Source organism: Gossypium hirsutum, chromosome D13 (genome assembly GCF_007990345.1).
Source record: "Gossypium hirsutum isolate 1008001.06 chromosome D13, Gossypium_hirsutum_v2.1, whole genome shotgun sequence".
NCBI classification, from domain to species: Eukaryota; Viridiplantae; Streptophyta; class Magnoliopsida; order Malvales; family Malvaceae; genus Gossypium; species Gossypium hirsutum.
This window is the reverse complement of record NC_053449.1, coordinates 34189475-34211820: the sequence shown is the minus strand read 5'-3', so window position 1 is coordinate 34211820 and position 22346 is coordinate 34189475. Positions and strand designations below refer to the sequence as shown.

The 22346-nt window shown below is 34.4% G+C and overlaps 3 protein-coding genes and 1 long non-coding RNA gene across 6 annotated transcripts; 3 read left to right on the top strand and 1 right to left on the bottom strand.

Annotated features, from left to right (window-relative positions):
• The first annotated feature begins 217 nt into the window (after positions 1 to 217).
• LOC107944799 (putative disease resistance protein RGA4) lies at positions 218 to 904 on the top strand. The gene has a single exon (XM_016878625.1). The coding sequence runs from the start codon at positions 218 to 220 to the stop codon at positions 902 to 904; it is 687 nt and encodes a 228-aa protein (XP_016734114.1).
• A 1567-nt stretch (positions 905 to 2471) lies between these two features.
• LOC107894714 (uncharacterized) lies at positions 2472 to 3785 on the bottom strand. Its single transcript, XR_001683225.2, has 3 exons — positions 3679 to 3785; positions 3109 to 3231; positions 2472 to 2840 (listed from the first exon to the last, which is right to left on the bottom strand). It is a non-coding gene; the product is annotated as an uncharacterized lncRNA (long non-coding RNA).
• Positions 3786 to 5169: 1384 nt separating this feature from the next.
• Positions 5170 to 7992, top strand: LOC107895027 (superoxide dismutase [Cu-Zn]). Of its 3 annotated transcripts, none has more exons than XM_016820216.2 (6): positions 5170 to 5283; positions 6747 to 6833; positions 6917 to 7018; positions 7154 to 7249; positions 7364 to 7395; positions 7498 to 7992. In XM_016820216.2, the coding sequence occupies exons 2-6, from the start codon at positions 6758 to 6760 to the stop codon at positions 7648 to 7650; spliced, it is 459 nt and encodes a 152-aa protein (XP_016675705.1). In that variant the 5' UTR covers positions 5170 to 5283; positions 6747 to 6757; the 3' UTR covers positions 7651 to 7992. The 3 variants fall into 3 exon arrangements, with proteins under 3 accessions (XP_016675705.1, XP_040964789.1, XP_016675706.1); XM_041108855.1 differs by having other exon boundaries at positions 6742 to 6833; XM_016820217.2 differs by having other exon boundaries at positions 5170 to 5545.
• Positions 7993 to 16867: 8875 nt separating this feature from the next.
• On the top strand, positions 16868 to 19986 carry LOC107895025 (trafficking protein particle complex subunit 6B). The gene is made up of 4 exons (XM_016820215.2): positions 16868 to 17332; positions 18608 to 18725; positions 18804 to 19023; positions 19500 to 19986. The coding sequence occupies exons 1-4, from the start codon at positions 17181 to 17183 to the stop codon at positions 19517 to 19519; spliced, it is 510 nt and encodes a 169-aa protein (XP_016675704.1). The 5' UTR covers positions 16868 to 17180; the 3' UTR covers positions 19520 to 19986.
• Positions 19987 to 22346: the final 2360 nt, after the last annotated feature.

The window sequence follows — 22346 nt, the reverse complement described above, 5'->3', positions numbered from 1 at the left end:
CCCACCGATTAGGGGTGTATTGGCATAGCCAATACACCCAACCAAACATGGTGTAAGTATCTACGAGCACTTCATTTACGTTGTTCACCATTGACAGCTTTACCGAATTCCATAGGTACCTTGAAGCACTTACGAGACCTTGATTTGACTGGTTGTCGAAATATACAGAAACTTCCAAGTTCTTTTGTATAAGCTTCGGAGCTTGCAAACATTAAGAATGTATGGTATTCCTTTGATGCAATTGCCTGTCAGCATGGAAAGCTTGATTGAGCTTAGATATCTAGAAATAACCATTAAAGCTAAGCATTTGAAAGAAACTTGGCTGCGATGTTGGACATCTCTTCAATACTTGGGCTTGTTTGAATGTGACAACTTAGAATGCTTACCTGAAGGAATGCAGTATCTCACATCACTTCGAAGACTTGTTCTGTTTGGTTGTCCTAATCTTGTCTCACTACCACGAAGCCTGAAACACCTAACCAAATTAGAAGTCCTTCGAATATCTTGCTGCGAAAAAATCAATCTACGAATGGAACCTGAAGAGAAAGAAGACAAAGACCTTCAGTTGAGCCTTAAAACTTTCTCAATCCGGAGTTTAGATGTGTCAACAGATTTGCCACAATTGCTTCTTGAAGGATCTTCTTCCACTTTGCAGCAAATACAAATTGAAAATTGTGACAAGTTTGCGGTGCTACCAGCATGGCTACAAAATCTTACTTCCCTTCATAAACTTGAGATTATTGAATGCCCAAGATTGTTAACTCTACCAGGGGGAATGGATCATCTTACTGGACTTAGACAACTGAGAATTATAGCATGTCCGAACTTGGGACGAAGATGCCAAAAAGATGGAGGGGCAGATTGGCACAAAATTGCTCACATCCAGGAGATCGATGTTAGTTGATTAAATCAAATAAAATTTGAGGTATGTATAAATTTTATCTTCTCCAGCAGATGATTAAATCAAATAAAAAATTAGGGGTTTAATTGCAAATTTGTGTGTTTGAGATTATTAGAGAGATAATATGTGGAGGTAGCTTCCACTCAAAATAAAACTGTAATAATCTATCTTAACTATTATAATTAAGCTTATGAGCTTTACTTTGTCTGATTTAGCTTTCAAGTTGCTTTCTTGATGTTGTGGATGGTTTGATGTGTTACTCGCTTGTAAAAAGCACGTTTGGTTCGCTGTATTAGAATAGAGGCGTAATGGAATAGAGGCGTAATAGCAAATCAATTGTTTGATTGAATGTAATGGAATAGAGGCGTAATAGTATTCTTGTGTTTGGTTGAATGGAATAGAGGTGTAATAGCATGATGGAAAAAAACTAAAATGACTAGAATACCCTTAGCATAAATTTGTTTGGGTAAATGATTATTGTTATTGTTATTTAAATTTTAATAAGATTATTAATATCAATAATAAATAATTTAATCATATTTAAACATAATTATTATTAAATATATTATAATTAAAATATATAATTTAATAAAATTCTTAATAATCAATATTCTTATATGAATTTACTCAAATAATAATATATGATACTATAAAATATAATTTAACATAATTATTATTAAATATATTATAATTAAAATATATAATTTAATAAAATTCTTAATAATTAATATTCTTATATGAATTTACTCAAATCATAATATATGATACTATAAAATATATTTTAATTAAAATATATGATTTAATAAAATTTAAAATAATTATAACTAATAAATTTTCTTATATGAATTTGTATAATTTAAAATAATTATTATTAAATGTAATTTAATAATAATATATAATTTCATAAAATTCTTGATAATAATTTTTTTATATGAATTTATATAATTTAAAATAATTAATATGTTATATAATTTAATAGTGATATATAATTTCATAAAATTCTTGATAATAAATTTTCTTATATGAATTTATATAATTTAAAATAATTAATATTAAATATAATTTAATAATAATATATAATTTCATAAAATTCTTATAATAAAATATTCTTATATGAATTTACTAAAATCATAATATAACTTGAGAATTATATTCTGCATAAACATAATTAACTTATATTAAGAAAATGTTAGATGAAAATGAAATTCTATATCATAATCCATATGTTATATAGTTTTACAACATCAAAAAGTTTGAACATTGATTTTTAATGGTCAGAAAGAAATCTTCTGACACATTCCAATCGCGCAGTAGAAGGTAAACTAAAGAACACAATTCAAATTAAACTAAAATATCTCATATTCTAAGAAAATACAGTGAAAATGAAAATCAACCAAATATAAACCAATAAAAATTGACATGAAACTCTGCTGATCTCTTATTTCTACAAGGGTAGCCCCAGGTAGTGAAACATCTCCAAATTTAGGCTCTTCAACAATGGAAATGTTGTCATTAGTAGGATCAAGAAGATCCTGTAAACTCTCCATGTAAAGCTGCAAAAATTTTCAATGACCAGAGCTATTAGGCACATTAAAATTTAAAACTCTTGTAACTTTGGAGAAAATGATAAAAAAAAAATTCTAAAAGAAAAGTAAGCTTAGACCAATTAGCACAATTCATGACAATATCAGAAATCAAACACCAAGATCTACAGTAATATGTATCTCCCAGAAAAGAATATCTAATATGCAACCTGCAAATAGGAGACCAAAACAGAATCAATTTCTGGTGAAACTTCTGCCAAAATGTCCTCCATAGCACGGACCATTATTCCACGATTAGCTGTATCTTCCTCCCCAAGTCGACCAAGAGTATATGTTTTGCCAGTACCAGTCTGACCATAAGCCATGATTGTCCCATTGTAACCATCCAAAACACCCTATGAACACAAATACACAATGGCCTTGTTAATAAAATGAATAATGCATCAAAAAAGGCACCAAATCCTTTATAAGCTATGACTAAACACAGCAGTTATGTACAGCAGAACAAAACAATTAATAACTTGGGAGAAGACCGACACAAAACACAATGATAGGTTGAAACTATTTTCAGTCACCGCCTCTACTGTTGCCAAGGAAGAATAACTAATAACAAGTAAAATTCTAACAAATTCTGGTACAATTAGAAAAGCCCTGTACTCAAACCTCAACAACTGGCTTTGCAACAACTTCATACACACACTTTTACGATGCAAACTCTGTCATCACTTCATCAAACTCATAGGTGTCTGTGTCCCAGTTGTTTTTGCGAAGCTTTAACCTTTTAAGCTGAAAGAGAAAAGTTGAAGCATTGGTGAGAACTTCACCAAAATCAAGTAATAAACACTTACAGAAACTGGATGGGAGTTAATTTCAATAAATCTAAAAGCTAGTTAGGTGAGCTACGTGCACAAGTACAGGCATGTCGACTTCACTTTTTCTTAGGTGGTTAGAAACTAAATCCTTCTTAACTAATTGAAATGAAGTGATAATTATTCAAGAATTTGCTACTTTTCTCCATTTTCATTTGAATAAACTCACTTTTAGGCTAATGCATCCCTCAAGATGCCAACCCTGACAAAATATAATCGATATGCCCTTCTCTTAGCTTTTCCTCAATCATTTGTACTTCAAGATCAAACAGATAAAAGAAAGCAGATAAAGACATCTAACAAAATTAAGGTCACTGAGAATTGTATTCCCTGCATATCCAACTGTCAGATAGCAACATAATACCTCTGGTTGAAGTTCTACACAATCAGCAAAATCAGCATCTGCTACTGACTCTTCTGCATTATGTGGACGTAATCTCACAGCCACTCGAACTCTTCCAGGAACTGAAGAGAAACATAAAGGCTTCAAATTAACAAATAAAATATACAGAACAAGCAAAATAATAGAGGTTCTTTTCCCAAAGATACAACTTCTGCAATGTAGAGGAAAGGTTTCTCTGTTTCTTGGCCAATTATTCATTGAAGTCTAGAAAAGCCGGATCAGTATTGTTAGCCGATGAATCAGTCTTAGAAGTAGATGGCTGAGATGATACTAATGATAACGAAGGAGTAACTACTTGCAACATCTTCGAAGCTGTTGCAGAAAAGATACCAAACCCCGCAGTTAGTATTACTATTAGAGCAAATAGATAAAATAACACAACAATCAAGTAAAATAATGATGAAAATCATTACCATATTTACGGTGATAGGGAAGTGTTCCCACCTCAAGCAACTTTGCAATTTCACTCCCTGACTCTGAAGCTTTAACAAACTGAACCTGTATCTCTCTAATCACCTCAAAAACATTCCTTGGAGGGCCTTTTGATCCTCTAGCTTCGAACTAGAACATCCCATCACTGACGAAAACCAAAAAAAAAGAAAAAAACGATCCAGCAAAGTATAGCAACTGCTTTACATAAAGGAAACGAAAAACATGATAAGAGTGATTGTTTCTGGAGAAAAGTTCAGGGTAGGAGAAACAAAGGCTTACCAACAGTGCTTTCCTTGTGCGTCGGTGTGTATATTGCTGAAGAGTATTATGGGCAGAGGGACAGAGGGAGCAAATCGGCAGAAACCCCAAGCTAGAAGGAAGGAACAGAAGGCGGAAAGAGGAAGCGTCGATTGGGAGGGTAAACAGGGTATAAAACTTGAAGCAACACCTAAACTGAGGGATTAGAAATCGGTGGATTTTGGGGATTAGGTCAGTAATGTATTAGACCCGTAATAGCAATACCCTGAACCAAACATGTTGTGACATGCTCTTCTTTAAAAACCCAAGTCCAACGCGCTGAAATGCACTGGGTGGGCTCAGCGGGACGACGAAGGGTCCAATTGCTAATTGAACCCTCTACTGAAGCTTAAAATTATTTTTTACCCTTTTCTCAATTCCTTTCTCACTTACTACTAGCTTTCAATTACTTTAATTTTATTTATTTATTTTTTATCTTAAAATATTTTAAATTAATTATGTTTTAACTTTTTTAATTTTAAAAAGTTTTCAGTTATTTATTTAATATTTATGCTCATTTCATTTTAAAAAATACTTAATTAATAAGATATCTAAGTAAATTTATAAAATATAATATACTAAAATTTTAAATATTATTGAAAAACATATAAAAACAATTCAACCTTATTTTTTAAAATTAATATTTCATTTACATTTATCATCACTTTGGCCAAATGCACAAATAGATATTTTAATTAGCAGTCAGTTGAATTCCCATTGTACCCTCAAATGGGTAGTTGGCGATAAAGCCTTCTCCTCTGATTCCCACCCGTTTCTATAAATTCCTAAACAAACACCACACTCATTTGTTTGTTTACTCTGAAGGGGTGTTCTGAGGTAAGCTTCTTTTGACTTTCATATTCTCCTTCAATTTTTAGGCTTCTAAACCTTCCGCTTCTTTCATTTCTCTCTATCTTAACCTTGATTTTGCTCCTCTTCACCTTTTATGGAAGATCGTTCTAGAATTCTCTTCTTTTTTTAAAAACAAAAATTCTGTCTGATCAGTTTGTGTGAATCCTATTTTTTGCTTGATGATTGAAAAACTTAAGACAAAAATCATAAACAAATACATGTTGAAGGAGATCTAGTTCCGAAGGAGGTAGCTCAATTTTTCAAGTTCTTTATTGTTTTTCGGTTTGACAGTCATGATTTTCGATTTTTAGGGTTTTAAAGCATTGACCTGATTATTTCACTATAGCTTAAGCTTAATTTTGATGTTCTTCAGCTTTTATGAAAGATCTTTCTAGATGTCCTTTTCTTTTTATTTTTTTAACCTAGATTTCGCTGCTGCTTGTATTTCTTTTTTTTCCCCCCTCTTTGTAGGATAACTGGAAGATCTTTGATTCAAAGCCGTGTGAACTTGGTTGATGATTGAAAAATTAAGAATATATATTTAAAATTACATATTGAAGAACATCTAGTGCTGAGTTCATTTTCAAGTTTTTGGTTTTCTTTTCATTGTTTTATTTTGTATTCTTTGAGAGAGTTTATTTTTTATTTTTTTATTTTTTTTCTGTTGTATGATTAAAGTGGTGGATAAACTATTCCCTTTTTTGTTGGGATAAATGATAGTTTATGGTGAATGTTTAGCTTTTGTAATTTTTATCATTATTTGGGGAATTTTAATTAGTTTACATTTGTGGTGCTATTGGACTATAATTAATTACTCTTGGAAACTACTAGCCTTTATTTGCAAAGGGTCTTAAAATGATTGTGATGATACGAAACAAAGACTACCTTCTGATTTTATATATGCTAAACATTAAGAATGGCTCTTGAATCTATTGTACCAACTAAGAGCTTATCTTTCTATTTGTACCTAAATAAAATTTCATTTCAAATAAAAATCAATTATTTTAAGGGTTTATTTAAGTTGAAGGTTAAGAGCTTATTTGGCACAAATTGAAGGGGAATGCCTTATATGAGTGCAAAATAAAGGTTAAGGCTCATTTGGGTACATTGAAACTACCTAGGTTAACTAATAAAGTTAAAGAGTTTTTCTTTTAAATATTTTAACCTTTTATGTAAGCTATCACAATTGGAAAATAATGGTCTGCCTATCACAATTGTTCCATGTTTTTGCATTCTTTGACATGGGATAAAATATTCGTTTGATTGCATTTGAATTTATCCAATAATTATATATCATCTCAGGGAGCAAAAAATTTGGGGCAAGTAGTATGGTTCATCATAGTTATACTTTTTGAACCTTTTATTTCATCATTATAAATGTATCTATCAAAGATATCTTTTATTTAGGTAAAATTATTTACTTCCATGTCTAACATTGTGTAGTATAGATCACAGAAAAATGGTGAAAGCAGTGGCTGTCCTTAGCAGCAGTGAAGGTGTTAGTGGAACTGTTTTCTTCACTCAAGAGGGAGATGGTAGATTGCAACCCTGATAGCACTTGGTTTCTGTACTTCTGTCTTTCTTGTCGAAGTTATTTAACCTTTCCTTCGCTTTCCAGGCCCAACTACAGCGACGGGGAACATTTCTGGTCTTAAGCCTGGCCTCCATGGGTTCCATGTTCATGCCCTAGGGGACACAACAAATGGTTGCATGTCAACAGGTAAAGTCTGAAAGTTGGATTTGTTTTTCCTTTTTGTATGGAATTTGAATGAGAAAGGGGAAAAATGACAGGAAGTTGACTTTATTGATTTCTTGCATCTTTGGATGTAATTCATCGTGATTAATATCTTTGCAGGACCTCACTTCAATCCTGCTGGAAAAGAGCATGGTGCTCCTGAAGATGTGAATCGCCATGCTGGTGATCTAGGAAATGTCACTGTTGGTGCTGATGGTATGAATATTTGCCTTCTAGTTCATTACTAACATGTTGAAATATTTCAACTCAATATTGGTGTTTAAGGATTTTGTATGGCTTATACTGTTAATTTTATTTATGGTGGTACAGGCTCTGCGAGTTTCTCTATTGTCGACAAACAGGTTTTTTTTTTTTGAACTCCTTATTCATCTGTGCTTATGTTTGATTTCCTTTCTCTTATGCTTGTGGCCATTTCTGAAAATTACTGTATTATGCTTTGGTAGATTCCTCTCTCTGGGCCACACTCCATTATTGGAAGAGCTGTCGTTGTCCATGCTGATCCGGATGACCTTGGCAAGGGGGGGCATGAGCTTAGCAAAAGCACCGGAAATGCTGGTGGTAGAGTAGCTTGCGGTATTATCGGTCTGCAAGGGTGAAATTTCAGTCCTGGTGAGCGGGAATAATACATTGAGTGGAGATGCAATGGCCTAGGAGCAAACTCTGTATGTGAACTAGGAAGTTTGTGAATAAAAGTAAAAGAACCCTTGTTTTGTGTTGGTTTTCAGACTCAAAGGAGTGTGGTCTCTTAACGGATGCTTTAGCCATTTATAGTAAGCTGTCTTTTGCTGAATGCTTAATTTTGGTGCTTTACTTCCTGGTAAGGGTCTCATGATTCATGAATGCTTCAAGCCATTTTCATGGTTAATTGTGCATGAAACCCATCTTTTATCTTTGTAATTTGACTATAAAGTCGACAATATTTGGAGTTTGGGTTTGAATTTTAGCATAGCAACCACCTACCTTTACAGTATTGTGTGACCTTCAATTCAACGTTTGAAGTTTTGTTTGACGGTTTGAACTTTGAATTTCGAACGTAGGATTTTACGTTGGGTCCAATGTGACTTCTGTTCTTATCCATAGTAAACTGCTTCGAAATTGAAAATTCCTAAACATAAGCTGTTGATTGATTCATTTATTCATTCAAATCGAGTTTCATCATTGACTAATAAGAATATTGTATTCTTTATTTTTTACTGATAAATTGTAAGTTATATTGTGATGGTGTATATGAGTGGGTTTAGATCGGGCTTAGGCTCATGTTCAACTTGGTACAAAATGAGTTATTTATATTTAACTTGTTTATATATATTATCTTTTTATTTTTTATAAATATTATTACTGAATATTTATTAATTATATATTTTATGTTTATTATTTTTTGAAATGATGATTTTTTATTCATAAATTAAACAAGAGTACGATATAGAATAGAGCTATAGACTATTCTCTAGTCACGCCAGCCTATTAGTTTCTTTTCCTATAAATTTAGTCATGAGTGACTTGCAGTCATTAACAAGAACGCAAAGAAATGTGAATGAGGCTCGATTAAATTAAGTCACGAGTGACTTGCAGTCATTAACAAGAGTGCAAACAAACCAGTTGTTAGACTGAATGCTATTAATATCTAATTGAGCAATGTTCATTTGAAGTGCAAGGGAAAGGCCATCCCGGAGTGCCTGCAACTCGATCCATACATTAGTAACCAATGGGATACGTATATAGATCCTTTTATCCAGTTTCCTTCATCATTTTTAATGATCGAACCATCTCCTCCAATGCCCGGATTTCCTAGTGAGGATTTGTCCGTATTAAGCTTAAAGGCACCGGTAACTAGGAGCTGCCATTGAACGTGCACAAATCTAGGAAGAGGGTGGCAAATCAATTTGCAATTTAGAGTAAAGAATTCGCTTGACTTACTAATGATCTCTCTAGTAAAAGCAGATTGATTATTGGTAATTTCTTGTGGATGCAAAAGTAGTAATAAACGTGGAATTCATTGGTGCAATTGGAGACAGTTATGTGAATTTTAGTATGGGGGCATGGCTTTCCACTGTCTAGCAAAGTTTAATTTGGCCTTGCTTGCTAAGCAAGGTTGGCGCTTGATTAATTATCCTAATTCCTTGTTAACGAGATCATTAAAGGTAGAATATTTTTCGAATACGAACTTTTTAGAGTTGAATTTAGGAAATCTACCTTCGTATACGTGAAAAAGTGTGTGGGCTACAAAGGGTCTTCTTACGTCTGAGATGTGTTGGAGAATTAGTATAGGGACAACAGTTTTGGTTAGAGATGATGCTTGGATTCTTGAGAATTCAAATTACAAAATTCAACAACCTGTTACCAATCAAGATATACAAACTGTGGCCGATTTGATTGATCCAGCTATGGGGAAAGGGAGAGAAGGAATTATTCGATCAACCTTTGACGAGATGGAGGCCCAATGAATTTTAAGTATTCCTTTGAGACAGTTTCCACATGAAGGTTTCCTAGCTTGCGGAGGTGAGGGGTTGAGGGAGTATACAATGCTTAGTGCTTATAGACTGTTACAAGAAAATCATGAGGCAAACACAAATGGGACTCATCATTCCCATTCAACACTTTACAAAAAGTTATAGATATTGGATCTGCCCACCAAAATAAAAATTATAGTATGAAGAACTACAAAAAAACTTTCTGCCTATTTTGCTAATCTAAATTACAGGAGATTAATGGGAACGCCAGAATGCTTTAGATGTGCGAATGGTATCAAAATAGTGGAACATGTGTTTCGGGATTGTCTGAAATCAAAGGAGATTTGACAACAGTTGGGCATTATGTGGCCATTAGCATCATCAGATATGCATATTAAAGATTGGTTGAATCAATTCGCTGAAAACAATTCTAAATACCTTTGGAGAATCTTTGGTTGTGCTTTTTTGGGCTATATGGACTGGGAGGAAACCAGCTAGTGCATGAAGGCAAATTTCATCAGAAATTATTTGAGAGAAATTGATGGAACTAGTGAAAAAAACACCAGTAAAGTTAAAGTGTGCAAGCACGATGGAAGGCACCAAACGACCAGTTTGTTAAAATAAATTTTGATGCAGCGTATTGCAAGCACAACAACAAATCATGTTTTGGAATTATCATCAAAGATGCAAATGGTAGGGTGCTATTTTCAAAAAGCTCACTATATGGTAACATACCCTCACCGTTTGCGGTTGAGGCATTGGCATGTTCACAGGCGACTGAGATGGAACTGCATGTCGAACTTACGATGGTGGAGATAGAAGGGGGCGCCTTATCAGTGATTTCAAAAGCTGCAAACAGAAGGAATTTAAAGGTCAGTAATAGGTGCTTACATGTTAAGAGCTATTTGAAGATTATTTTTCTTGTTTTAGACGAATCGGTATGAACAAGAGCAGACACATAGTGGTTTTCCAAGAAGCAAAAAAGAAATCTGAAGGGACTTTGTTGTTTTCAAATATTTAAGAGTTAAGGAAAGTGCCTGTTTGGGTGGCTGGGTTCCTTGATTTTTTTAGGTTTTGTTGGGTTGTTTTGATAGTGTCCGAGTCTTGTTTTATTTTTAATAATAATAATCCAGCCAGTCTTTTTTCAAAAATAAATACTTGTTACAAAAAATAATGGCGTTCCTTAGCAACCAGATTTCCCACAAATAAAAGCTAAAAACAAGATGCATAGGGATATGATGTGTGCTACGGAAATACTTTGAATCAATGGTTGACTTCAGCCAAACCTTCCATACAAGTGATTCTTGCAGTACATTCGAACCATTATTGCAAAGAGTTCCCCAAGCATCATTTAAAAAGGTGCTCAGTAGTCTCCAATTATCTTCTACATAGGCATAAATCATTCAAGGCAAGGACTCCTTTCCCAAAATAATTTATTCAAGGTTTGGCTTGCATATTTTCGCAATCGCTTAGTCCATGGGAAAAGAGTTCTCTATCGTTTTTTCTAGACTTTCAAGCAATGCAGAATAATATTTCGGTACTGTAAGCCACTTGTACAAATTGATGGCACGTTCATGTATGAGAGATATGAGTATTGGTTGTTGTTGGTTGTTGCAAAGGATGGTAATTTAAAATCCTGCAAATGATTGAGATTTCTTCTTGACTCACTTGAAAAGGCATGTTGTGCCACGACCTAATATATGCGTCATTTTCAACAGGGGACACGAAATACAGAAGGCAATTGAACAACATGAAAGCCTCTAGGACTATACACACCATAGGTATTGTCTACGACATATAGGGTTTAACTATATAGGTCGATACCATTCGAATGCTCAGCGAGTAAAGTTATTAACATGGGTATGTAGTTGCCACTATTTCCTATTTCATTGTTTAACATGATAAAGTGTTTGCATTCATGGACATACTTTCTGTTCATACGGGTGGTGCAAACAACATACTTGGAAAAGGTGTTGAAGCAAGGTACGGTGGTGCTTGTGTAAAAATAACAGGGTTAGTGAAAGTACCAGAATAATATGAATCATATTGACCGAGAGGTGGTGTAGCCCTCAGTGCCTCGTGTTGGGTTGGAGCTGATGATGACTCCGTCAAGGCACGCACTCCCAACCTTGGATTGATGTGGGGTTGTCTTTGTAACAACCCGTTTTTCAGTAGTGATGGAACAGTGGTTTCGGTACCACAAATTTCCATCGTGTCGGCCCGTAAATATTATTTATAGAATATTTATGGAGTCATTAGAGTGATATTAAAATTTGGTTAAGAAATTTTTAATGTTTAGATAGTTAATTAAAGAAAATGGGCTAAATTGAAAAAGGTGCAAAACTTAGTAACTATTGCATTTAGATAATTTAATAGCTTAACTAATAAATGTGGGAGGGCCAATAAGGCAATTAGACCTTATTGTTTGGTAGTGGACGGTATTGAAGTGAAAATTAAAGAAAAAATTGAAAGAAAATTTAGTTAATGGCAATTTGTAAATAAGTTAAAATCAACTTAAAACATAATGAAAATTCAATCATTTTCTTCATTTTTTCTTCTTTCTTGGTTGAAACCTCCATTTTCAAGAGCTTGAAGGTTCGGTGGCTTTTGATGGATGCATGTAAGTGAAATTATGCCCGTTTCTAGTAATTTTTATGTTTTTGATATCATTACAACTAGGTCCAGCTAACTCGTACCTTCGTTTTTGAATTTGTTAAAAATTTTAGAAGTTGCCATTGATGAATCTTGTTTTTTTTAATGAATATTATGTGTTTGAAGTTCTGATTGTGATATTTGGTTGTTTTATGAAGTAATTTTTATTAGTTTTTGATTTAAGGATTAAATTGTTAAAATGTCAAAATTTCAAGGTTTGATTGTGAATTAGAGGTATAATTGGGACTTTTTAAGGGCCTAGATTATTTTTCTATAAATTTTGACTTGATAAAATGGTTAATTTTATTATTTTCGGGTTAAATGACTAAATTGCATAAATTATAAAAGTTAGGGGCAATTGTGTAAATTTTAAAATAAAAGGGTATAAAATGCATAATTAATTGGAATATGAAATATAAGCTAATACAGGAAAAATTTTACATTTTAGATCAAGTCCCTATTGGCTTACGTAGAAAAGAGAAAATTGTGGAATAGTCCCTAAACTTTTGCAACTATTACAATTCAGTCCAGGTAAGTTCGTTCGGTTTGTAATTTAATATCTTTATGAAATGTATGATGATATGATATGAAATAGTGAACATTAATGGTTCTATTGATGATGTAAAGTTATTTGGAAAATGATATCAAATTTCGGTACTTGAGCTGGATGAACGCGAGATAAAGTACAACCGAAGGATGGCATGTTATGAGGGATTGGAGTGGAGATTGATGTGGTGTGATTTACATATTTTTCCTGAGTATTCCAAGGTTCAGCATTTGTTACGAACCCTCGTGTTATACTATCCTATTCTGACGAGTTATGGAGGTGGATGTATAACTTACGAGCTAGTCACTTAGTGCTAATGCGTGCTATTGGTCGGATTAACTCTTATGAGTGTTTGGCGTGTTTCGATTGGACTACTTGTGTACTCGTATCTGTAAGTCGTTCATCAGGTCGTAAATTATTGTACTATAATTTGTTTAATGACTTTGAATGGCATGACATGTACTTGACATCTTGAATTGACTCTGTTGTGGACATGTATGCTTTCTGGAAATTATTATATGAGCTTTGAATTGAACTATGTAATTCACTGGTTTGCAATTGTGGATGACAGGAAACATTTATTGTTGATTATATTTGATTAAATTGTTATATTTACTTTGGTAAGATTTATTGTTTTTGTCCTTTGAACTTACTAAGCTTCAATAAGCTTACTTGTGTTACTTGCATTTTCTTGTAGATATCATTTCGTAAGAGGTGCAATTAGATCAGCACTCAAGTCACACTATCCATCCGATTTCGATAGTTTTTGAGCGTTTATTTTGGATTATATGGCATGTAATAGGTCATTATGTCAATAACCTCGTTTGATATATATATCTATAAGGCATGTAATTAGTTAATCTTTTGATCGATGTTGTCTTGTAATATGATGATAATTACATGGTTGCTAGGTTTGGTGGTGAATATAGTTCATTTCGTGAAGTTGTGGTTAAGTTTTTGGTAAGCTTTGCTAGGAATAAATATGATACATGTTTGATATTAACTTAGCAAGTTATAAGGTTAGGTATTTAGCTTAAAATTGATAAGATTATATGTTTTGAATGAATGAATGGTTGATGATTTATATTGTTGTATAAGTTGATTTAGCATTTTAAGATGGTTAGGTATTTAGGCACTTAAGATGGTTAATTTAGCATGATTTGAGTATGTTTAATGGCATTTTAAATAGGTCTAATGACTAGTAAATGGATTGCATAGTGTCCAAGAAATCTTGAAGTAGTAAACTTGATGTTTAAGGTTCATTTAGATACACACGGCTTGGGACATGAGCTGCCACATGGTCGTGTGCCATACACGGTCTGTGACACGGTCGTGTGTATCAAGTCAGAGAGTTACACAGCCTGACACATGGCCTACGACACGATTGTGTGTCTCAAGTCAGTGAGTTATACAGGCTGAGACACGGCCGTGTGTCCCAACTTCGAAAGTCACACGGTCTAGGGCATTCTACACGACCTGGCCACACGACTGTGTGTCCTCTATTTTTGAAACTTTTCATATTTTCCTAAATTTTCTTGACTTGTTTCAAATTATTCTTTGAGAGTTTTAAGATTATTTCTTTAGTCCCTTAAGCTCGATTTAAGCCTCATAGATGTAAGTTATAATTGTCAGTCAATTACTTTATGGTATTTGAGAAATTATATTGTAATAATCATGATTTTTACTTGTTTATTTCTGTTAACTTGCTGTAGAATTCCTGAAATCCCTATTCCGGTGATGGATACGGGTTAAGGGTGTTATAGTCTTAGCCTCCTAGTACGACGTTGCCTAGTCCTTGCCTCCTCAAATAGAAGATATGATTTGTCATGATGTCTAAACCATGACATGTAGTCGAGAGAGGTTGCCAAATGTTGATATATTGTCCGTGGAATGTAGGCCAATCTTCATCGATTCTCCCTCGCAAGTCGACCTTGTACAGTGGTCTGATGTCTTAAGGTGATGGAAGAATAGTTTGCCTAAACTTGAACTGCCTCATTACTCGATCGGATTCGTGCATCTCCACCTTCGCATAAACTTAGGGGTGTGCATAATTCGGGTAAAACCGAAAAAATTCGGTTAACCGACCGAATTCGGTTAATCGGTCGGTTAACCGAATTTTTTCGGTCGGGGGTCGGTTAATTTTTTATGATTTTTCGGTTAACGGTTAATTCGGTTCGAAACCGGTCGGTTAACCGAAAATTTTCGGTTAACCGAAAAAATTAATAAATAAAATTATCCAACCCAACCGAAACTCAATTACCCAACCCAATAAAACTAAAACTAAAGCTTACCCAATTACCCAATCCAATAAAACTAAAACTAAAAGACAACCCAATTTACTAAAGTCTAAAACCCAATTTACTTTAATAATTTATAAATTTTTTAAATTTTAAAAATAAAAAATAAAAAAAAATTCGGGTATTTTTCGGTAATTCGGTTAATTCGGTTAATTCGGTTAATTCGGGTAATTCGGGTAATTCGGGTAATTTTTAACCAAAAATAAAAAATACATAATTTTCGGTTAATTCGGTTAACCGACCTTATTAACCGAAAAAATTTCGGTTCGGTTAAATTTTTAAAAAAAAAATCGGTTCGGTTAACGGTTAAAATTTTTGGAAGGTCGGTTAATTCGGTTATAGTAATTTCGGGTCGGTTAACCGAATGAACACCCCTACATAAACTATCAATGGCATCTTCATATGCCAGATTTTGGGATTGGCCAAATATTCAACCGGGATGCATGCTCGAATTCTCAGATTGGCGTATGACATCCATTCTAACTATAATACGAAATGATAAATTCTATTACCTACATAATATTAACTTTCAAATCCTTAGGTAAATAATACATAATTGAAAATTTTAAAAACTAACATCAGTTTTCGATTGTTGATCTAATAGTATTGGATATCTTCGAGCTCCTCTGGTAGTCCTACATGACTTGCGCGAGTGTTCCATCTATTCAAATAATATGTTATTTCAAAAATATAATGATGAAAAATATTATGATAACTATATTATCAAATAAATTATACCTTGTTACGAGTGGGTAAGTATAAAGGGCGTCAACTCAGGGACGTAAAAATGATAGTTGATACCATGCCCAAGACTGCATAAGGAGTATGTAACCACCGATTTTATTTTTTTATAATTGCATCGCCCAACACATCTTTCAGTACAATGTGGCCAACACGACTAATCCGTAACTGAGTTGATCAGTTTCTTTCAAGTCGACGAGTTTTAGTAGCCACCTTAGATGTACCAGATTTCGAGATTTATCGGGCATTAAAACATCATTGACTAACCTTAGGATGAATGCTCGGGCATGTTTTTCTTTTTCAAGGGCATTTGAGGTGTCATCAAGATAACCAGAATTATCTTCCAACCATTTCATCTCTATTCGACTACCAAAAAACTTGTTCGACACCTTGCCTAAGAGTTGCTCACAAATGCCGCTCCAACCGCCAACGATCACTGATCCCGTAACGATTGGCCCATCCACTAGTAAACCAAATTGTAAAGCTGCATTCTTAAGTGTGATTGTACACTCATTGCATGGAAGATGAAATGTGTGTCTCAGATCTCCATCTTTTCACCAACACGTTGATAAGTGTGGGATCCAATCTACACCCCCTAGCATACGAGACATATGCAAGAATCTCGGCTTTTGCAAGTATCGTTCAATTACACGCGATGACTTTGATGATAAATTGTGTATGTACGTCTTCAAAATTTGATCTTCGGCTTGAACATAAAAAAAATGTTAACAACTTAAAAATGAACTTAATTAAAATTAAAAATATTTTATTACCATTTGCAATTGGACGCCGGAAATGTGGTTGTCATCGAAACGAATAAGAGTATTTATCATTATAAAAATAAATTAAAACGAATAAAATATGAAATAGATAATTAAAATAACAAGAATTTTAGAAAAATTTAATGAAAAATCGAGAATTAAAAACTTGAGAGAATTGAAAGAATTGAATTTGAATGCAAAGTTAAGAAAATGGCTAAGGCTTATATAGCAAATAAACTAGTTGTTTTATGGTCATTGGGTTTTGTGACCGTTGCAATTTTATTGTTGGGTAAAGTTGGGAAAACGCGTACCGCAATACGCACTTTCCTGTCACATAAGTAGAAAACGTATTTTGCTGAATGCGTTTTCCCTTCTCTTTTTAAAATAGATCTATTTTCTTAAATATCTCAAAAAAAAAACCAAAACCTTTTTTTTTAATGTCCTTTTTATTATTATCAAATTTAGCCCACAGACCCGCTTAAACGATTTTTAAGTACACGATCAAAATGCAGTTAAAGGTATAATATAGAGACTGATACAATACTTTTACTGTAAAATTAAATCAAACTTGGTTAATAGAGGGACTAAATTCATAATTTTATAAAAACATAGTTTTTAAAGAAGGAAGACGACAGCTTTAACCATTTTCTTGGAGGAAAAAAGGAAAAAAAAAAAAGGATGGGGAGAGAGGTCTCAGAAAGCTGTATCGATAGCTTACTAACCGTAATGGTTTCAACATATTGCAACCGATTTTACGCTAATAAGCCTGAACTCGCCGCCCGTCGGATCGAAGCCATTGGATATCAGGTCGGCCACCAGCTCTCTGAACGGTAAACCCTTCCACATCTTATCAATACCCGAATTCCCAAATTTTTAATGAGTTAATATTAGCATATTTATGAATCTGAGCAGCCCATTTGAATTGTGTTTTGGTAACTTTAGCTTGAATTTAAGTTACTCTGATTTAATGTCTCTTTTGTGTGTGTGTGTTTGTCTGTCTCTGGATTTCGAGGAAGGGAGAAAAAAACCCATTACTTGAGATTGAGTTAAATCGAATGAATTCAGAAAACCCATCTTGATTATGTCAATTTGGGTGAGTTTATGATGTGAGAAAAAGAATGCTCTTAGTTTTAGTTTTGTAGTAATAGTAATACGCCTTTTTATGTATTATGATTTGTTAGTCTTCTGAACACTTAATTTGGAGTTCTGATTGTAGCTGTTGATGGATGCAACTCCTTGCCTTGGCTTTCATAATTATCGGTATTGCTTGTAACTGTTGATATAATTATCTTAGCAATTCCAATTTTTCATTGAGTTTGATGATGTAATGCAAGATAGATGATATGGAGAATAAAAGTTTAAATGATTTGGTAATTTTGATTTGCAGTCTTGAAGACTCTTCATAACTTGTATGCATTTGTTTCTACATGAAACCGAAAAGATCTCATGGTTTTAAGGAATTACTTAGAATAAGATATTGGTCAATGTTTGGCAAAAGTACCGTAGAGGTACTTGTACAAGGAGTCAGATTGCATTTTGCCCCCTTTACTAAAAAAATGGGCAAATTATGGTTCTTGTACATTATATCAAAGAGCAAATTGGTCTCTTCTATTAAAAGTTTCATCTATTTGTACGGTTAAAAACTAGTATGGCTGACGTGATAACCAAACAGTGACATGTATATCACGTGTACCTCATGTTGGCATTAAGTAGCCAATTGTTAACAGTAGAAATGAATGAAATTTTTAACAGAAGGACCAGTTTACCTTTTGATCTAATGTATAGGGACTACTTTGCTCATCTTTTGAGTAAAAAGGGGCCAAATGTAATCTGACTCCTAGTACAAAGGCTTCCATAGTACTTTTTCCATCTATGTCCCTATCCGATTTATTTTTGAACTTGTTGTCTTATGTAATGATCTCTTTACATATAGTGTTGATGTTGTTTGTCACCTTCAACATCAACATTTGATTTACCATGGGGCCTTTAAGAAGTATGATAGTACCTAATGTATTTGCTGAAATGCATTCTGATATCTTCAGGCTTTGATCATTTGCGAGGTTCAAATGCTACAAGTCGTAATAACAAAGTTTAGTCGTTGCCAGGTACACAATGGAGAGGCCACGTTTTAGCGATCATTTAGAAGCAATCAAATTCATCTGCAAGGATTTTTGGTTTGAACTCTTCAAGAAGCAGATAGACAACTTGAAGACAAATCACAGAGTATGTTTAGGAACTGAAACTGACCAAAACTGTTTGCGGTGATGAAGTTTAATGAAGCTGTTGACATTTATCTTGTAGGGTACCTTTGTATTGCAAGATAATCGTTTTTGTTGGCTTACACGCATGTCGATTGATCAATCACCTGAAAATGGAACATCCGAAGAGCTTTCTATCATGGCTGACAACAAGGCGATGCAAAGCATGCATCTCTATTTTCCGTGCGGAATTATCAGAGGAGCTCTATCAAACTTGGGAATACCTTGTGCAGTTTCTGCCGACATATCCAACCTTCCTGCATGTGAGTAACCTACTTTTCAATTGCTAATAAATTTTATTACCCTTTTCTAGACACTTCACCATATTTCGAGACATGCAAATTATAAATGATTTTGACTCGGTTAAGGTTAACATTCCACTTTAGGAACTTGGCCAGTATTAGTTAGATTTTGGTTCCCTAAATTATAAACTTTCAAGTAAACTTAAGTGACTTTATTATAGAAATTAGAAAACGGGTGATGTAATAATGCTATCACATTTGCTATCCAGGGCTTTACAAAGAAATCTGGATGATCACATCGATAACACCGGACCATGAAAATCTTACATTCAGTTCATTTGATGGTTCTTTGGTTTTGAATATATCTTTTGATGTTTTCTTTGCCCTTGTTTGTACTGTAATCATAATGATAACATGTTTCTGGAAGAAATTTAAACATAATGAACAGATTTAACATGTATACTTGTTCAGACTTGTAATCTTGCTTTTACTCCCAGGTTCATTTGTGATCGAATAAAGGCTTGACAAGGATGTTGCGGGGTTTCGAACATGCTCTCATTGCTAGTTTAAAGCATGATAACAAGAAGTTGGCTGGAGAAGTAATAGAACCCATTCAGGATGATCAGAAATTGTGGTACATGTAAGTACTTTTTGAACAAAATTACGTGACAAATAGAGTTGGAACATTTTGTATATTGTGAAAACCTTTGTTGTTGAGTTCTTGTCTGTGTATCAATGCCCTTCACTGTGTTGACAAACCGAACCGGTTGGTGGGACTAGTTAAACCCAACAATGTTAAAAAAAATGGGAGTGGAGCAGACCAAACTGATGAGGCGCTTTAACGAGTTGAATTGGTTGGTTGTATTAAAATGAAAATTTTAATATTGAACTATAATTGTAGTCCTTGGCATAGTTGATAAACAGGACCAAATCATGGCAATTTATGTATTATTGTCATATTTTAATAATAATTTATTTTACTTATGTATTTGTATTTTTATTTTAATAGTATTGTACTTGTAACTTAACTATAATTATGCCCTGTATTTGTTGGGGTTTTAAAATCATTTTACTTTTTGAAAACAAAGTAATGGATGGTATGGGATGTAACAAATTGTATTTCAACCGCTCACTTTATTTTCTGGTGTTTACTTACCCTAAAAGCAGCTCCACCCCTCTCCGTTACACCAAGTAGCTGCTCAGATACTACTGTTGAGAAGTTGTGGGTTTAATACAAATTATATGCGCTGACACTCGTCATTTAAGTCTGAACTTCCCACCATAATGCTGACGTCAACAACATTATTATTTTTTACATGTTCACTTAATTATTGTTTTTTAATTCTTTCTTGAGGGCATTTTATAAAAAAAAAGCTCTTTCTTTAAAAAATTACCGAAACGGGTTTATTATTTAATTATTTACCGGAATGGTCTATTTTCCGGAGAATCGCGTCCACGTCAGCGCAATGTCAGGGGACGCGTCAGTAAATCGCAGCCACGTCAGCGCAATTTGCTGACATGCAACAAATCGCGCCCTCTAGGACACGACTTGTTGCCACGTCAGCAAATCGTGCTGACGTGGACGCGAATTCATGCCACATGGCGCGTTCCGAGGGACGCGATTTTGCCATTTTTCCCACGTTAGGTTTTTTCAGCTTTTAGGGCTTAGGGTTCAGGCTTTTTAGGGTTTTTAGGTCCTGGAAGAAATAATTTTGAGTTGACATTTTTGATCAAATAGCATAAAATCGCTTTTAGCAGGATGCTATTTGAGAAGAATTTGTGAAATTGCGCCCTCGTGGACGCGCTTATGCTACAGTAGGTCATGGAATAAATAATTTTTTTTGATGTTTCTGAGCAAATAGTATAAAATCGCTTCTAGCAGGATAATATTTGAGAAGAATTTGTGAAAATCGCGTCCTCGTGGACGCGCTTTTTCTACAGTAGCATGTTTGGGCTGAGGTTATAAATTAGGCAGAAAATGTTCTCAGAATGCATAAGTCACAGCAGAAACAATTTAGAAAGGATAAGAAGGTTAGACTTTCAAATATGAGTGAACGTATTAGTGCTGTTATTTACTACGACGGTGAGGTTTGCCACACCGAGAATGGTGTTGTTTTTTTGTCAGAGAATACGGTGCGACTGGTTTTTAACCAGAACATAGATTTGACAGAACTTCGTAAAAGAATTAGGCGTAAAATTTTCGGAACGACGCTAATGAAAGTTATGTCTATCACGTATCAATTTTGTTCTTCTGTTGATCCGAAAACATATGACTCGTTCGACATAAAAGGTGCTCGTAGCTTGGAGGCAATGATGCAGACTCATCTTGCTAGTGGAACACCTTATATTGAGTTATATGTACAATTTACATCGTCAACTGATGTACTTGCGACTGGTGTTCGAGATGTATACACGACCCCTGGCCGACACTCGGTTAGCGGATTACAAAATACGGAACAACCCATGTTCAGTAGTTGTGTCGAATGCACATCCCCTGCAAGACACTCTGTCGGTGGATGAGACATGTACGTCGGTGGCTCGACGTTTGATGCTAGAAATACGTACTGGAACGACACCAAGTTCTAGTGGGTGGCAATCTACATCCAATTGGGGATGTTATCAAATACCCAAAAGAAGGGATGACGTACTCCCTACGACGTCAACCGGTGAGGGGATCTCGTACGCTGCAGATGATTGTGGGTTAGAAGATGACTCCGATGTGGATCCACCTCGAGAGCCGAGGCCGGATGGTGCAGAAGTTGGCTTATTTTCTGCACCGAAGCCTATTCTAAGAAAACCTGAAGATGCTGAAAGGAGTTCAGATGAAGAAGAAAATCCACGGTTCAGAGCATACTTACCTCCAGTCCACATGCATAATGTCGATCTGTCCGCAGATGATGCGTTAGAGTTTCCAGATCTACCACACCGGTTGCGTGATCGTAGAAGTTCGGGGGGTAGATTCCGGTGAATTTGAAGTTGGTAATTAATTTACCAACTTGGATAGTTTTATTGGTGTTTTGAAACAACATAGCATCAAAAACGGCGTTAACTACCACGTCGTTAAATCCAAATATGATAAGTTTGAGGCGAAGTGTGCGGTCCAAGACGACACATGTTCATGGAAAATCTACGCCTCGTTAAGGAAAAGGACAGGGTTGTGGGAGATTAAAAAGTATAAAGGTCCACATACATGTGCTGCATGTATAGTATTGACGGTTTCTGAATAATACTTTTATTATGCAATGTTGCATTATTTAATGTACTCGATTTATAGGTGTTTCACAAGATCATCCCGAGATGGATTCAGCTATGTTAGCTAGTTTGATACTACCCACGGTAAAAGT

Excerpts from the sequence above, each read along its gene's own strand:
- LOC107944799 (XM_016878625.1), top strand. The coding sequence starts at position 218 with ATGTATGGTATTCCTTTGATGCAATTGCCTGTCAGCATGGAAAGCTTG.
- LOC107895025 (XM_016820215.2), top strand. The coding sequence starts at position 17,181 with ATGGGGAGAGAGGTCTCAGAAAGCTGTATCGATAGCTTACTAACCGTA. Across the intron at positions 18,726-18,803 it reads ACTTGAAGACAAATCACAGA|GGTACCTTTGTATTGCAAGA; the intron begins GTATGTTTAGGA and ends TTTATCTTGTAG. Across the intron at positions 19,024-19,499 it reads CATATCCAACCTTCCTGCAT|GTTCATTTGTGATCGAATAA; the intron begins GTGAGTAACCTA and ends TTTTACTCCCAG.
- LOC107895027 (XM_016820216.2), top strand. The coding sequence starts at position 6,758 with ATGGTGAAAGCAGTGGCTGTCCTTAGCAGCAGTGAAGGTGTTAGTGGA. Across the intron at positions 7,019-7,153 it reads AAATGGTTGCATGTCAACAG|GACCTCACTTCAATCCTGCT; the intron begins GTAAAGTCTGAA and ends ATATCTTTGCAG. Across the intron at positions 7,396-7,497 it reads TCTCTATTGTCGACAAACAG|ATTCCTCTCTCTGGGCCACA; the intron begins GTTTTTTTTTTT and ends ATGCTTTGGTAG.